The sequence below is a fragment of the Raphanus sativus genome, chromosome 3 (assembly GCF_000801105.2).
Source record: "Raphanus sativus cultivar WK10039 chromosome 3, ASM80110v3, whole genome shotgun sequence".
In the NCBI taxonomy this organism is placed as follows: Eukaryota; Viridiplantae; Streptophyta; class Magnoliopsida; order Brassicales; family Brassicaceae; genus Raphanus; species Raphanus sativus.
This window is the reverse complement of record NC_079513.1, coordinates 5,073,813-5,088,927: the sequence shown is the minus strand read 5'-3', so window position 1 is coordinate 5,088,927 and position 15,115 is coordinate 5,073,813. Positions and strand designations below refer to the sequence as shown.

At 33.4% G+C, this 15,115-nt stretch overlaps 2 protein-coding genes across 4 annotated transcripts; one reads left to right on the top strand and one right to left on the bottom strand.

The window, feature by feature from the left end:
- Window positions 1–4,162: 4,162 nt before the first annotated feature.
- LOC108848056 (type I inositol polyphosphate 5-phosphatase 1-like) lies at window positions 4,163–7,374 on the top strand. Of its 3 annotated transcripts, none has more exons than XM_057006546.1 (10): window positions 4,163–4,401; window positions 4,490–4,667; window positions 4,754–4,771; window positions 4,852–4,924; window positions 5,007–5,111; window positions 5,323–6,091; window positions 6,184–6,365; window positions 6,448–6,556; window positions 6,789–6,931; window positions 7,005–7,374. In XM_057006546.1, the coding sequence occupies exons 1-10, from the start codon at window positions 4,366–4,368 to the stop codon at window positions 7,201–7,203; spliced, it is 1,812 nt and encodes a 603-aa protein (XP_056862526.1). In that variant the 5' UTR covers window positions 4,163–4,365; the 3' UTR covers window positions 7,204–7,374. The 3 variants fall into 3 exon arrangements, with proteins under 3 accessions (XP_056862526.1, XP_056862527.1, XP_056862525.1); XM_057006545.1 differs by having other exon boundaries at window positions 4,166–4,401; window positions 4,742–4,771; XM_057006547.1 differs by lacking the exon at window positions 4,754–4,771 and having other exon boundaries at window positions 4,165–4,401.
- Window positions 7,375–12,185: 4,811 nt separating this feature from the next.
- Window positions 12,186–15,115, bottom strand: LOC108818749 (DEAD-box ATP-dependent RNA helicase 39; the record flags this gene model as incomplete). The annotated part of the gene is given in 9 exon segments (XM_018591678.2): window positions 12,186–12,840; window positions 12,958–13,006; window positions 13,094–13,223; window positions 13,300–13,442; window positions 13,519–13,659; window positions 13,738–13,878; window positions 13,973–14,161; window positions 14,435–14,530; window positions 14,786–15,115. Coding segments are annotated over 9 exon segments (1,683 nt in total), but the record flags the coding sequence as incomplete, so codon positions are not given.

Genomic DNA, 15,115 nt, shown 5'->3' with positions numbered 1-15,115 from the left:
GTATTGTTACAAACCACAACAGATGGTTAAATAATTTATTAGCCATGGTATTTAATGTTTATAGCTGACTAGTTTTTTTTTTGTCATCGACTAGTACAGTCTCATATAGACTCTGTAAACCAAACTGGTAACTCTGCATCCATGTGCACAACGAAGGACGTTTGTTTCCTAGCACAACGTGCTAAGCTATCAGCCTTCATATTCTGCGTGCGTGGTACGTGGACGATCTCTGAGCTGTGAAAGTTTTCTTGCAGGGTCTTTATATCTGCCAAATACACGATCTTCTGGTTCCGACACCATCTTCACCAATTGAGAACAATCTGTTGCAAACGTGACCCTAAACTGACGCAAATTCTGTATATGTTCCATTGCCCAAAGTAATGCTTCCATTTCAAAGTGAAGTGGAGATAGTGAGGCTCTTACGTTCCTTGCACCCATTAGACCCACATATCCTTCCAGTGTACTATATCAAATGTTTATACCTGACTAATAACATTTGATAAACGTAGTTGTAAATAATTAGCTCTATATTATAATATTTATTCATATAATTAGATATATCTATGAATTAGTTTGTAAGATTCAGTGTTAGTCGGCTAACATATTTAATAACATATAACAACTTAGTGTTAGCCCTTCTAACATATTTGATAACATTAAGATTCATTGTTAACTAGCTAACAATTGCAATATATTATAACAGTTTATTCATATATTTAGATATATCCATGAATTAGCTTGCGAGATTCAGTGTTAGTCGGCTAACATATTTAATAACATTCGTTTAATTAGATTTGAAATCCATTGTTAAATGCTAACATATTTAATAACCCAATATGAACCTTATAACCCAAAACCTAATGTCTAATCCCTATTGTGTTTAAGATTTAGTCTTTTTGGGTTCAGGGTTTAGGGATTAGACATTAGGGTTTGGGTTTAGGGATTCCTATTGGGTTTAGGGTTTAGTATTTTGGGTTTCGGGTTTAGTGACTAGGGTTTGGGTTCTGGGTTTCTTTTTGGGTTTAGGGTTTAGGATTTAGTGACTAGGGTTTGGGTTCCGGACATTCTGTTGGGTTTAGAGTTTAGTGTTTTGAGTTTAGAGTTTAGTATTCAGGGCATTGGACTTTTTTGTTTGAGTTACCGTTTATTAACCTATGTATCTTTAATATAGAAACAATCGAATTGGCCGGTCAACAATTACAACACTCGGATCATTCAAAAAGTATCCGGCTAAACGGAAATTTTAAACGTGTATATATTATATTAGATATCCAACAATTTGACATTACCAACAAATAAATATACAGAACATTATGTCTATGTACATTTCATACACCCTAGCTATGCTCTTAACTTCTTATGGTTTATTGTATTGTATTATAGTGTCAAGGGTTTATGATCAATGGTTTAGGATCTAAGGTGTTGCTGTTGGTTTTAACTATCTTATGGTATTTTTTAGTGTTTATGCTCCAAGGTATTAGTGTTTAGGGCATAGGTTTAGTGACAAAAAAATAGTTAATAATGAATTCTATGAGTAGTTAATATTTTAAAGGAAAAATTGCAATAAACACACTTGAAAAGGAGAATAATAAATATTTGTGCACATTTTTTCAATCGTCTTAACTTGTTGTATTGTGTAAAAATCACTTAGTCTGACTGGTTGTATTGTCACATAAAATACATATACAACTAAACTTGTACGTTTTAAGTTAATATGTTACATACACAGTTACAAGAAAATTTAACCAAGCAAAACAATCTTATACCACACTAAAATGTCTGATAACCATTTTCCGGAACCTAATAAAACAACAGTAACTAATGTCTAACCACCATCAAAGGTTACAAAAAAGTTTAGCCTTCCAAAAACAAACTGAGTTCGAGTTAAATTTTACAATAACCGTCTCCCACAATCTGAAAACTATGGGTGTATTGGCATTGGTAGACGGCCGTAGTTTGAATAGTTATGAAGTCCAATCCCTACAGAAAATAAGAAATAGAAATGCAATGAACATAACTTACAATATGTAAGTTTATTTTGGAAAAGAGTGTATTACAATATTTTCCTTTTAAATCTATATTTACTTGGATATCTTTTTTATTAACTGTCCAATAGTATCACTTAGATAATACATATCAATCGCACAACCATAGACATACCAATTCACCAATCTCCTGAGGTCAAAAGAAAATTAGTACTAATATTTAATTAGTACAACTATGCAAAAGAACATATATTACAACCACATACACCCTTAATTGTCCTTCGCCATGTATGTAATGCAACCCTAGACGCCAATAAATATAAATAAGTAAATTGTCAGAACTATTGTCCAGCTAATATATCTTGTAGTCGGTCTAAGAAAATTGTTATTTGGCTACTATTATATTTACACATCTAACTAATTATTTTACATTAACAAAAAAGATTACCTTCTTGGCTTTGTGGTTAATTGTCCTTGCCATCGTTTCACATTCTAACAGATATCAATTGACATAGAAGATCCAATCCACCATAACTTCCCAATTCCATCACGTGAGGAAAAAGAAGATTCTTTTCTTTTGTCAAAAAAAGGATCTTATTAAAGAAGAAGATTCTAATTAAAGAAATTTATATAAATTTACCTAGAACTTGAAACTTTTGTCTTTAGCTAGAACCAGTGGATCATCCTCTCATCTTCTTGCGAGTAGGCGAAGTTCCCTTTCCACTGTAGTCCACACCTCATGAACTCATGGAGAAAGAACCAGATGAACTCATGAATTATTCACAATTCATGATTTTTTCATTTTTATTTAGATCAATATGAAAAAAAAAAGAACATTGAAAGAAGGTGAAGAAATAAGACAGAAGCAATGAAAGAAAATGTGGTTTTGGAATGAATAAGACAGAGACAATAAAACAGAAATAAAGTTTAGCAAATCTAACCTAAATCTTTTTTATAGTCTTTTCATATCCCCTATATATTAATTGAGAAGCATTGTAACTTTTAAATGTAGCCACGTGTCATCACCAGGTTGATTTTAAGAATCATTAGAAAAAAGGTTGGTCCATCTAAATATATATTATACTTTTCATTAAATTAATTATTAATACATAAATATATTCTTCATTCTTTCCTTAAATAAAAGCTACGGATTTACCTTATATGATTAACATATATATGATCATTAATGATGTTGAATAATAATGATTTGTATTAATTTTTGTATCCTTCATCATTTTAGTTTAATTTATATTGTTAAAAACTTTTAACAATCACATTAACCAGAACCGAACCGAAAAATCAGAAAATCAAACCTGAACCGAAAACTGTATGGGTACCCAAATTTTTATAATATAGTTTATATACTTATAGAGATAATTATAAATTTTTAAATATTACTTTTAAATTGAAATACCAAAAACAGAATTACAAAAAATAATTGTATCTGAAATGTTTAAAATTATCTTAATTATTTCAAGTTTTATCCAAAATCTAAAAAATGATAATTAAGCAAAAAACTTTTTTTTTTGTTTTTTACCCGAATTAACAAAAACTGTAACCAAATCGAAACAATATGTGTTCAGAAATTATTTCGGATATTAGCCGATTCTCAATTTTGTTACTTGAACTGAACGTAAATTAAATAATCGCACCAAATTTTCTAAATATTCGAACGGATCCTAAACCTCAACAAAAGAACCGAAATAACCAAATTGAAACCAAGAACCAAATGCATTATACCAAACAATTATTGATTTAATTTTGACCACAAAAAATATTAGATAAATAATTCAATTATGAAATAAAATTTAAGTTTTTATAAAAAAAAAATTCACTCCCCGCAAGGCGCGGATTATTACCTAGTCTACATAAATCTCTTTGTCATCTAGGTTCTGGAAGTGACTTTGTAGAGTATTAAAGATAGTTACGTTTTTCACCATGGCGTTTAACTTCAACACGCAGCAAACTTCTACCGTTGTTGGAAAATCCTTAATTTCACTATCTTCTTTTGTTTTTAAGCAAATTAGCTCTTTTCTAAGACTAAAAAAAAATTAAGAAATCCTAATAATCATAAACCTTTACCTAATAATCGTGTGCCACAACACTACCTAGGAGAAAATGTGAGTCAACCTTTAGCCTTTATTCAAATCCAAAACGCCGGCTGATTCCAGAAGATTATATCTACTCACGACTTCATCCTGCGTTTACTTTTTAAAATTACAAAAAGTCAAAACCAACGTTTCACTGCATCATCACCATTGCTCTCTCTCTCTCTCTCAATAATGGTCGTTAATACGCCTCAACCGTCTTCTCCTTCTCCCTCTACATTCTTGCCACCTCTGCAACCTTCTCGTTTTTGATTAGACGTCTTCTGACTCTAATGTCGCCAGGTAGATCACAGTTCCGGCGAACAGAGGTACATCGATCTCTGTTTTTTTTTCATCTTCTCTCCTCTGTTTCGGTTTCTTGGAATTAACGCTTTCTGGAATATGGATTTTCGCCAGAGGAGTTGTGCTACGCTCTGCTGTTCTCCGGTTTCTTCAACGTGCTTACAGCTCTATCCAGCTCGTCTTCTTCTCCGTAAATGGTTTAACATTCCAAACACTGAATCAGATCTTGCCCCTGAAAGTGACGATGAAGATCAAGAAGACAATGATTGCGCTGAAGATTCTGAAACCGAAGGTCAGTCGTTTCTCAAATCTGTCTGTACACAATTTTATGAAATCTAAAAAAAGAAATATAATATGATCTCTCAGGAATCGAAGAAGGTCTTCTTGACAATGATGGTATTGTGCTCTCTGTTTCAAATCTTTGTCAATACCAAGAATCATCTGGCATTTTTTTATATTTTGTGAAATGTTTCTAGATGCACAACCAGAGCTGAGAAGAAGGAACTCTGAAACGTTTCGGAATCAGTATATGGACACCAAATCAGTCAGGTTCTTTGTTTTTTTTTTTTTTCTATGTTTGCTACTTTCGTGTGTTGTGTCTTAACTTTAATGTATGTTTTGATGTAGCTAGAATCTGTGTTGGGACTTGGAATGTTGGAGGAAGAGTTCCACAAAATGACTTGGATATTGATGGTTGGGTAGATACCATTGAACCTGCAGACATTTATGTTCTTGGGTATGTTCCTTTCTTTTGTTAACTAAAAAAAGGTGGTTTCACCGGGAACCCAAGCATTGTAAATAGTCTGCGAGGATTTAACCCGAGTGGCGGAGTGCTTACAAGACACTCATTTACCAATATACCAACAGCTCGTTGGTTATGTTCCTGTCTTATTACAAACAAACTTTACTTCATATTGTTTTCTTGATTTTACTTTTTTTCTTCTCAGTCTTCAGGAAATTGTTCCACTGAATGCTGGAAACATTTTTGGTGTTGAAGATGACAAGCCTGTGTCTAAATGGGAGGATACCATACGTGACGCTTTAAACAGGATAAGACCGAGCAAGTTAAAGATCATAAGTTACAGTGATCCTCCTTCTCCATCAAAGTTTAAACCATTGGAAGAGGTCTCTGATGTGGTAGAAGATATGTTTACTTGCAATGTTATTCATCCGGTTGATGAAGATTTCGAAATCGAGGACGGTATTGTAAACGCTAATTACGGTAAGGGATCATGCTTGCCGAGACAAGAGTATCTGCAGAGGCAGTTCTCATCCCCAAAGACGCTGGACAGGTTATTGTCAATGCAGCTTGACGACACTGGTTCTAAACGTGCCAAGAGTTTAAACCGGTGGTTTAGTTACTCAGAGAGAGTTGGTTTGAGCTGGCCAGAACCTCCTTTGAGATTGTTGAACCAACATGTTAGGGAAAGACGTTGTTCCTACAAGTCTTCATTGAAGCCGTTTAAGAATTATAACTCTTTCAAAGCAACTGCAAACAACCATGGTGTTGCGCCAGGGAAGAAGACGCCTCTGCTTACGGATATAGACTTTAAGCCTCTCATGAATACGAGGAAACCTTCGTATGTACGGATTGTTAGCAAACAGATGGTTGGAGTTTTTTTAACAATATGGGTTCGGAGGAGCTTGAGGAAACATATACGTAATCTCAGTTTGTCTACTGTGGGTGTTGGCGTTATGGGTTACATTGGTAACAAGGTCTTATTCATTACTTCTTTTATGTTTTTTTTTTCAAACTTTATTTTAAGACTGCATTTGAGGACTGTGACAAGTGATTATGACTTCTACAGGGAGCTGTATCGGTGAGCATGTCAGTGTATCAGACACCGTTTTGTTTTGTCTGCACGCATCTAGCGTCTGGGGAAAAAGATGGAGATCACAGAAAAAGAAACGCTGATGTAAGCGATATTCATAGAAGAACTCAGTTTCATCCTCATGAAACAAGACTTCCAAGAAGCATCCGTGATCATGAGTATGCTTTCTCTTGATTTCACATTAAGAAATAAACATTTTTGATATAAACTTGAACAGGAAATAATGTTAATGTTTTACAGAAGAATAATCTGGCTAGGAGATTTGAATTATCGGATTAACTTACCGTATAAGAAGACACATGAGCTTATTGCAAGAAAAGATTGGAAGAGGTTAGCTGAGAAGGACCAGGTACTTTTTTACTAAACATCTTTTATCTTTTTTTTTTTTTTTTTTGAAAAAAATGTTAATTTTATTCATCTTAAAAACATTTTTACAATAAATGCGATCTCTTATCTAAGTTCTTTTAAATTTTTTTAGATAGTGAAAGTGAAAGCACATCTAACATTTTTACTAAACATCCATAACCAATTGCTTTTGATCAAATATTATATCTTTAAACTCTTATCATAACAATAATTAGCTTGCGAGAGAAATGAGACAAGGGCGTGTATTCGAGGGATGGTCAGAAGGAAATCTAGATTTCCCACCAACTTACAAATACGATATCGATTCAGAAAGTTACAGAGGAAAAGATCACAAGTCAGGGAAACGAACACCAGCCTGGTATGCTGCCCTTACACACTCATTACAGACCTTTTTAATATGTTCATGTAGTTTAAAACTCAATTTTGTTCAGGTGTGATCGCATTATATGGTATGGGAAAGGAATGAAGCTTATGAGTTACAGAAGAAGTGAGATTATCCTCTCTGATCACCGGCCAGTCACAGCTACATTTGTTGTAGAGGCTGAAGTTTTCTCTCCGCGGAAGCTTCAGCGTACTCTCACGCTCACCAACGCAGAGATTGATAGCCATGAAGCTTTTGTACAGGAGTAGCTATATACTAAAATCAGATCCATTCAATTCATTCGTCTTTTTGTTCGTAATTGTTTCATATCTTTTCCTGTCTATAGATTATATTTGTGACATGTCTCGTCAAAGAAACGTATATGTTCAAGGTGGTAAGGGTGTGAATAGTCTTAGTGTGAAATACACAATCCTATTACTTGTGTGTGTGTGCGCGCGCGCAACGTGTGATTGGTTACAAAGCCACATAATTGTCCATGTTTAACCTGCTATTTCCTCATTGATTAGCAATTCTTTTCAACTTTTGTGAAATATCAAACAAAGTTCCACATCGGATATTAGACAAAGGAAAGTCTAATATATAAAAAGATATCCAACTCTAATTAGTACGAGGCTTTTAGAGATGAAAACCAAAAGTAAATCCATACGGGCCAACCTCTAAAACCCAAAATGGACAATATCAATAATAAAAAATTGGAGATGGAATTTCATAATCCCAACAATTAGTATCATAGCGGTTGATGAGAAATCTGCAAGAAGAAAAATATCCCAGAAAAATACCCTTCGAAGTTAGAAATGAAAAGTATATGGCAGAGATCAAATCAGAAGATCAAGGAACCTGTAATGTTGTGAGAAAGAAAAAAAACACACGAAATGAGTGTGATCTTTAATTTGAGAGGGAAAATGTGAAATATCAAACAAAGTCTCACATCGGATATTAGACAAAGTTAAGTCTAATATATAAAGAGATGTCCAACTATAATTAGTACGAAGCTTTTTGAGATGAAAACCAAAAGTAAATCCATACGGGCCAACCTCTAAAGCCTAAAGTGGACAATATCGTACTAATCGGATAATAAAAAGTTGGACATGAGATTTCATAATCCCAACAACGTTTACTATACTTTCTTCATTAAAAGAGATCATCAAACTAAATAACCTCCGTTGTAAAATTTTTTGGCCTCATTAGTAAGATAATTCACGTATTACACATTTTCATTGAATTATGAGCAGTGGCGAATGTAGAATAAAATCTCAGTGGGGGCAATCATGTATAAATATAAATGTAAGATCAAAATGTAATTTTTAGTAGGAGGGACCATCTAAAATTTGGGTATATATTACAAAGAATTTGAAGTTTTTATGGGGGCAAGTGCCACCCTCTTACAACACGTAGATTCGCCACTGATTATGAGGTAATAACCAAAAGAGAAGGTTTCTCTAGCATTTTGTTGAGATGAAGCTTTTGGCTTAAGTTTTAAAAGGGAAGCGCCTTTCCCACCAAGGCGTTACGTAAGTCACTTGCGGCTTCAAAGTGTGTGATCACACGTCTTATGAGTTTCAAAAATTTTGTGTTATTATTTTTGTTTTGTGTTAGTAACAACCGAATACTAAATATTATTTATAGCTTTGGTCGTGCAGTGTATGATCTTTGTTTAAAGCACCGGTTTACATATTTGGTTGTGTATGATCTTTGTTTGTAATCGAAATCAGTACTATTAAAAGAGTATCATTAAATTATACTCTTAATAAAAATTTTGATTTTTCTAAAAATAATCTCAATTTTGTGAACAACCTTTAATTTCATTAGCGTCATTCTAGTATCATCGTTTTTCTTATCTGAATCGTCACAGTCTATCCAGATGCCTCCATCAATTACGACTAACACAGGGATCACCTGCTTCCAGAGCCGATCCTGAGATTTAAAATCAATGGAGGGGCTCTATTCAAAAATTTAAAAAATATCATTTGATTTAAAATTGATAATAATTTTCTTATAGCAAAAAAATTATTGGAATTATATATTTTATTTAAATAAAAAGTTATTAGTTTCAGTTACCATAAAAATAATATTCTTTTTATTGTAGTTTTAGTCATTTTAAATTATAATAACCCAAAATCTAATATACCTTTTATTAAATTTATGCATAATAAAAATATATTTAACTTTTTATTTTACATTTGCATTATATATAACTATATGAATATATATATATATAGAAATTAATATATTTCTATATATATATAGAAATAGATATAAAACAAATAAATTTTGGGAAAAAAATTGTTAACCGGGTGCCCCATAGAGTGGGAACCCCAATCAAATGTTTCATAATCATATGCTCAAACTTGGCTATGTCTGCTTCACTGATGCAGTCTGGAATTCATTTACCAACAGACCAGGAGGTTGTGGATGGTGTGATGTGAATCATGAGAATATTGTCTTTTTACAGGGTACACGTGCTTTTGAATTCATCTCGTCGCCGTTGATGGCTGAAGCTCTAGCCATCTGGTCTGCTCTCCTCCATGCAAGCTAGATTTTCATAATCTGCATAAAATCAGATTGCCAGATACTCATTGTTGCCCTCTCCTCGAAGCGTCATTCGATTTATTTCTACGGAATCATTCAGGACATCGAAACTCTATATTTACGCTTTTCTCACATTTCCTTTAGTTTTATTTTGAGATCTTTAAACTATATGACTGACTCTTTGACTAAGCCTTTACCGCACTCTGCTTGGACCTATAATTCTAATGTAGCTTATTGGACTCTTAACATTTTATACATTACCCCTTTTAATCTAAACAATAAATTTATCAATTATCAACCTCTACATCTCATGTCATCGTCTTCATTCATGAAATGTGATAAATATAACTCAATGTCATCATCCTCATTCACAAAATGTAATGAAGATGTATGTCTATAAACTCATTATTCTTTCTGTATTACAAAAATTTCATCTAACATCTTTTGTGAACTACTAAGTTCTTATTAATTAATACTTTAAAAAACGTTTTTATTAATACTTGAATCTCATCAAACATGAATATAATTTTTTCGTAGACTACTTTATAATTTGTATATTGTAAAGAAGGAATGAGTGGCCTAGCAGAAATGCAATGAAATGAAATAAACAAACAAAAGCCACGCCTGACTCTCACCCAAATCATGCAGGTTTGAAACCAAAAAAATAATAATATAAATCACATTAGCATTTTATAAACTAATTCAGTTATATTAATGATTAGTAAACATAATTTTCATCAAGTTAATTGCATAAAAGTATTGATTAATAAACATTCAATCATAATTTTAGTAAATTAGTTTCTTGGTACAAAATTCACATTTTAAAAATAAATAACAATGCACGTACTCAATAGAGTTAATTATCATTAAAAATTCTATAAAAAATGATGCATTTCTTTTACAGATATTATAATTACCGAAAGAATTATAAATTTTATTTATATACAAATATTTAAGAAAAGTTCTTAATATGAAAATTCAAATAAAATATGTTCTCTAAAACCAGGACCGTCTTTTAGCACGTGCAAGTGGAGCGATCGAACAGGGTCCAAAATTTTAGAGGGTCCATAATTTTTTTTGTTTTAGTAATAGTTATAAATTTAAAATCATACTTTTATAAAAAATCAGAATAACTATATTTGAATTTAGGTTCCGTATTTATAACCAATAATGTAAACTACAATTTTTATTTTGTTTATATAACCAACTAAAATACAGTAAATTAGGACGTAATTAATATTTTTATCAATTATATATTTTGGAAAGTAAGAAATAGTTGTTAATGTATGTTTGAATATTCAATGGTAGTATATAAAGTTAATATTCTAATTGATTATGTTTAGGAAAAAATTATTAATTAGTGATTATAAATACGGATAACAAAATATATTTTTCACCATTTTTAGTTAGAAATAAAAAACACAAAGAAAAGAAAACTAGCCTACAAATTATGTTGACAAGAATGAGTAATTTGTCCAATTAAAAGTATATAGCTTGCTATCCATATCCAAATAATAAACATAAAAAATAACTTAAAAATAGAAGAATGATCAAATTTGATGATTTGATCAACGATTTTGCATTGAAAAATGCTAAATAATCTTGTTCAATGATTTGATCAGTGATTTTGCATTAAAAACTAGAAATAATGTTATTTAGATATAAAATAATTAATTGATGTATTTATTTTATATTATACTGATATTTTGTAAAAAGAAAAATATATTATTTCAGAATCTTATTTTCTTATTTTCTTATTGTTAAAAAAATCTTATTTTCTTATTTTGAACCGGGTCTGTCTAAAGCTTGAGACGGCCCTGTCTAAAACTATATGTTATAATAAGCGGTTGCTTGGGTATCTTTTTCTCTGGGACGGGCATGTAGACCATCATGCATCCTTTTTTTTTTTGAACACAGAATCATGTATCCATTTTGTAAAAGTTGAAAGAGAGCTTGTTTAAGTTAAATGTATTTAAATAAAGATATGGTTTGCTGCTGGGCGTTGTGGGCAAAAGATCATACGAGCCAGCCAGCCAAACCAACAAAAAAAAAGAACCTGTCAAAACGCCATGTTAGCACCCCGGCAAGGAAGTGACCCAGCCGAGTACGATCCTTTACTGCCCCGAAACTCGAGAATGTTGAATGTCAAGCAAGCTACAATTACATGGTCTCAGAACATTTCCAAAAGAAACTCTATAACTTCAAATATATAACTTTTTGCTATTCAAAAGAAACTTCAAAACTTTAAATTTAAAGTTTTGTGGAATAAAATTTCATCTTTTTATTTTCAATTTGATCCTTATAATTAATTACATATCATATTTATGATTTTTAATTATTATTTCTGTCTATCATTTTAATCTTTAAAGTTTTTATATCTCATAATTGTTTAAGATTTGTTTTTATAAATTTAAGTTTTACACATAAATTAAAATTTTATCTTTTAGTGTAAGATTTTATTAATTAATATTTCTTTAATATTTTTATATATGTGTTCGTTATTTATAAAAGTTTTATAGATTTACATTAATTATGATAATACGAGGGCTTTTTATTTTTATATTGTATAAAATTATAAATAATCAGTGTAAGCATGAAATGTGTTTAAGAAATGTTATTCACATCAGAACATTAGTTAATTTTTAAAGATGTGTCCACGCCATAACTCAATTTGTATAAAAACCATTCTAGACCCCAAACGAATATAATGCAGACTTTACTGATTTGAGTTTCTGTCAAGGCAAAAGTGAATTTCTTCTCTCAATATGAAATTCGTAGAAGAAAGAACATGTTATGGTTTCTCAAGATGATTCTCATCTCTCACACTTGTGCAAAAATAATCCGACCATAATCTACTGACTTTTAACTTTCCTGAAGTTAAACATCATGTAACTAAGAGGAAGGTCTAGCCGCAGAAGACCGACCTCTGAACCCAACAACACTTAGTTTCTTACCTGTTCTTTCTGAACCCTTCTTCCCCCTCGCAGCTATCGATCTTGATCCAACCGTCTTCAATATTTTTCTCTTCGGCTTTGTCGATTTTTCTGGAGGAGACGATGCTCTTCCCGAAGTTGATTTTCTCACTGAAGTAGTAGACTTCCTCACTGGTGTCTTCGAACCTGCTGATCTTGCAGGTGGAGATGATGATGTTCCTCTGTCTCTAGTGTTACGTTGCTTGCTCACTGCTCTGATCTGCTTAACGCTCCTTCCTTTCTCTTGAGTGATTTGGGTTCTTGCAGCATCCCTCCTGACGTTATCGTTGGTGAGTGCTTCTAAGCTCTCGTTGTTCCTCATAGCTTCCTCGATCCTCGCTGCTAACATTTGGTCCTTCCTGCTTATCAGACTCGTCACTTTTCCTGTAAAGAGAAACACATTTTAACTCTTTATCTTTTTATTACTCAGCGCCTCATAAGCAGCAGCTACTTTGAAATAAGGTAGTCAAAAATGAATTAAACCAACTAAAATGAACAAACCTTTAGCTCCCATGCGAGCTGTTCTTCCAGTGCGATGAAGGTAGTCAATCTAAGCAATTCAAGTTTAAAATAAAATTTAAGGTCTCAAGAAACCTGAACCAACAAGTTAAGAGAAGAAAGAAAAAGGGTTACTTACAGAGTTCTTTGGAAAATCAAACATGATTACATGATCGACGTCAAGGTCCAGACCCCTCGCAGCCAAATCCGTGCACACCAGCGTGGGGCAGTCTCCTTCTTCGTCCTTAAACTTTTTCAAGTTCTCAACCCTGGATCGATGAAATGCAAACCGATTTAACAATGATGGATTTACGTTTGAGGCTAAAACTGTCTTTTTAATCCCACCTTTGTTCTGCTGGAACTTCACCGTGATAATTCACAGTGGAGACCTGGTTTTCAGAAAGATAGTGATCGACGGCGCGGCTGGAGTTCAAAGTGTTACAGAAGACCATCACCTTGCTCCCTTTGGCTAAGCTAGGTTCAAGAACCTGCATTCTCATCAAAGCATAAGTGTTTGATTGATTGCTTGTGAAAATCATAATCTTAATGGTGCATTCATTTTACCTGTAGAAGTGCTTCTAGCTTATCTTCGCTACCTGAAAGCTTGACAAAGTCATGCCTGGCGTTTGCTATCTTCTTATGCAATGTCGATGTTCGCAAATGCTCTATCCCTTGAAACTCCTCATCGACTAACTTCTGAACAGCCTGAAAACGCAAGAAGAAAAGTTTATAAATCATAATAATAGCAAAAGGGGAAAGCACATAGTGAACATGAGAGCATACCGTTGTCATGGTGGCAGTCACTAGGACGGTTTGGAATCCTTGGTCATTTGTCTTCAACACACGCTGTTTCAGTGGGGCAAGAAACTTGCGGATGTCAGGACCGAAGCCACGATCAAACATAGTGTCTGCCTCATCAAGCACCTGTATAAGAAAAAATATCCTCATTGCTCCTTTGTTTAATTCCAAAAATCATGGGAACATATAATGTCTCAAGATCCCATAATAAGAGGCATACCAAATACGCAATATCTCCATAGACCATGTTTCCTTCTTCGATATGCTGAAGAATCCTACCAGGGGTTCCAACAACCATGTCTATTGCATTGTTCAAAGAATCCTCCTGTGGTCTTATCCGCGAACCACCACTAACCAATATAGATCTGAACCTCGCGTGGTGGCTTACCGACTTTGCCACACGGTAAACCTAATGCAGAATCCTTAATTAGTGTTTCACAGTTTATGTCTAGAAACATTGATGAAACTAGCATAAATAATATAGTCACATACTAAAGAATAAACATTATTTAACTAAACCATGGTTATTTTAGAGTAACCTCACTAGACTAAGGTTACTTTGCCATTTGTAATCAATAGTCTTTATCCATTTGAGCCTTCTACAACCATAGCTTGTATCATATACCAAGAGCATGCAACTAATATTGATTAAGAGACAAAACAAAAGCAGTAGAAGTAGTACCTGCTCAGAGAGTTCTCTGGTGGGACAGAGAACAACAGTCCTGGGACGTCTAGGCTTTGTAGTCTTACCAAGGGTTGCCTCATCTTCTCTCATCAGCTGCAAAAAAACTCAAACCAATACAACTCAAAACGCCATATTTTCAAGAACATAAATCATATCTAGTACCCTAAAAACAACAAAACATTTCAACTAGGGAGAGCTCTAGATATCAATATATCATGAAATGACACTAAAGTCACGTGCTCTAATTATCTACTGTCACGTGGCATACGATACACAAGCAAAACATAACTATTATCGATTAGCTAACAATCAATTCATGAACCAATGCATCAAGATTAGAACTTAGACCTGAACAATAGGAAGCAAGTAGGCAAGAGTCTTGCCGGAGCCAGTGTGAGAGCCCAAGACGACGCTCTTGCGTTGCATAACAGCAGGTACTCCGATACACTGAATCTCAGTAGGAACCTCAATGTTCATCTCTTTCAAAGCTCCCATCACTTCCTCGCTTAGCCCTAGCTCCTCGAAACTCTCTACCATCTTCTTCTTCTTCTTACTACTCTTTTGCTCTTCCTCTATGCCGATAACAACGCTGCTCGGCCTCTGCTGCGGTTTCGCCGCCGATTCCTTCAGATGTCGGAGACGAAGCCTCTCCAGCAAGATCGTGTGCTTTAACTGATC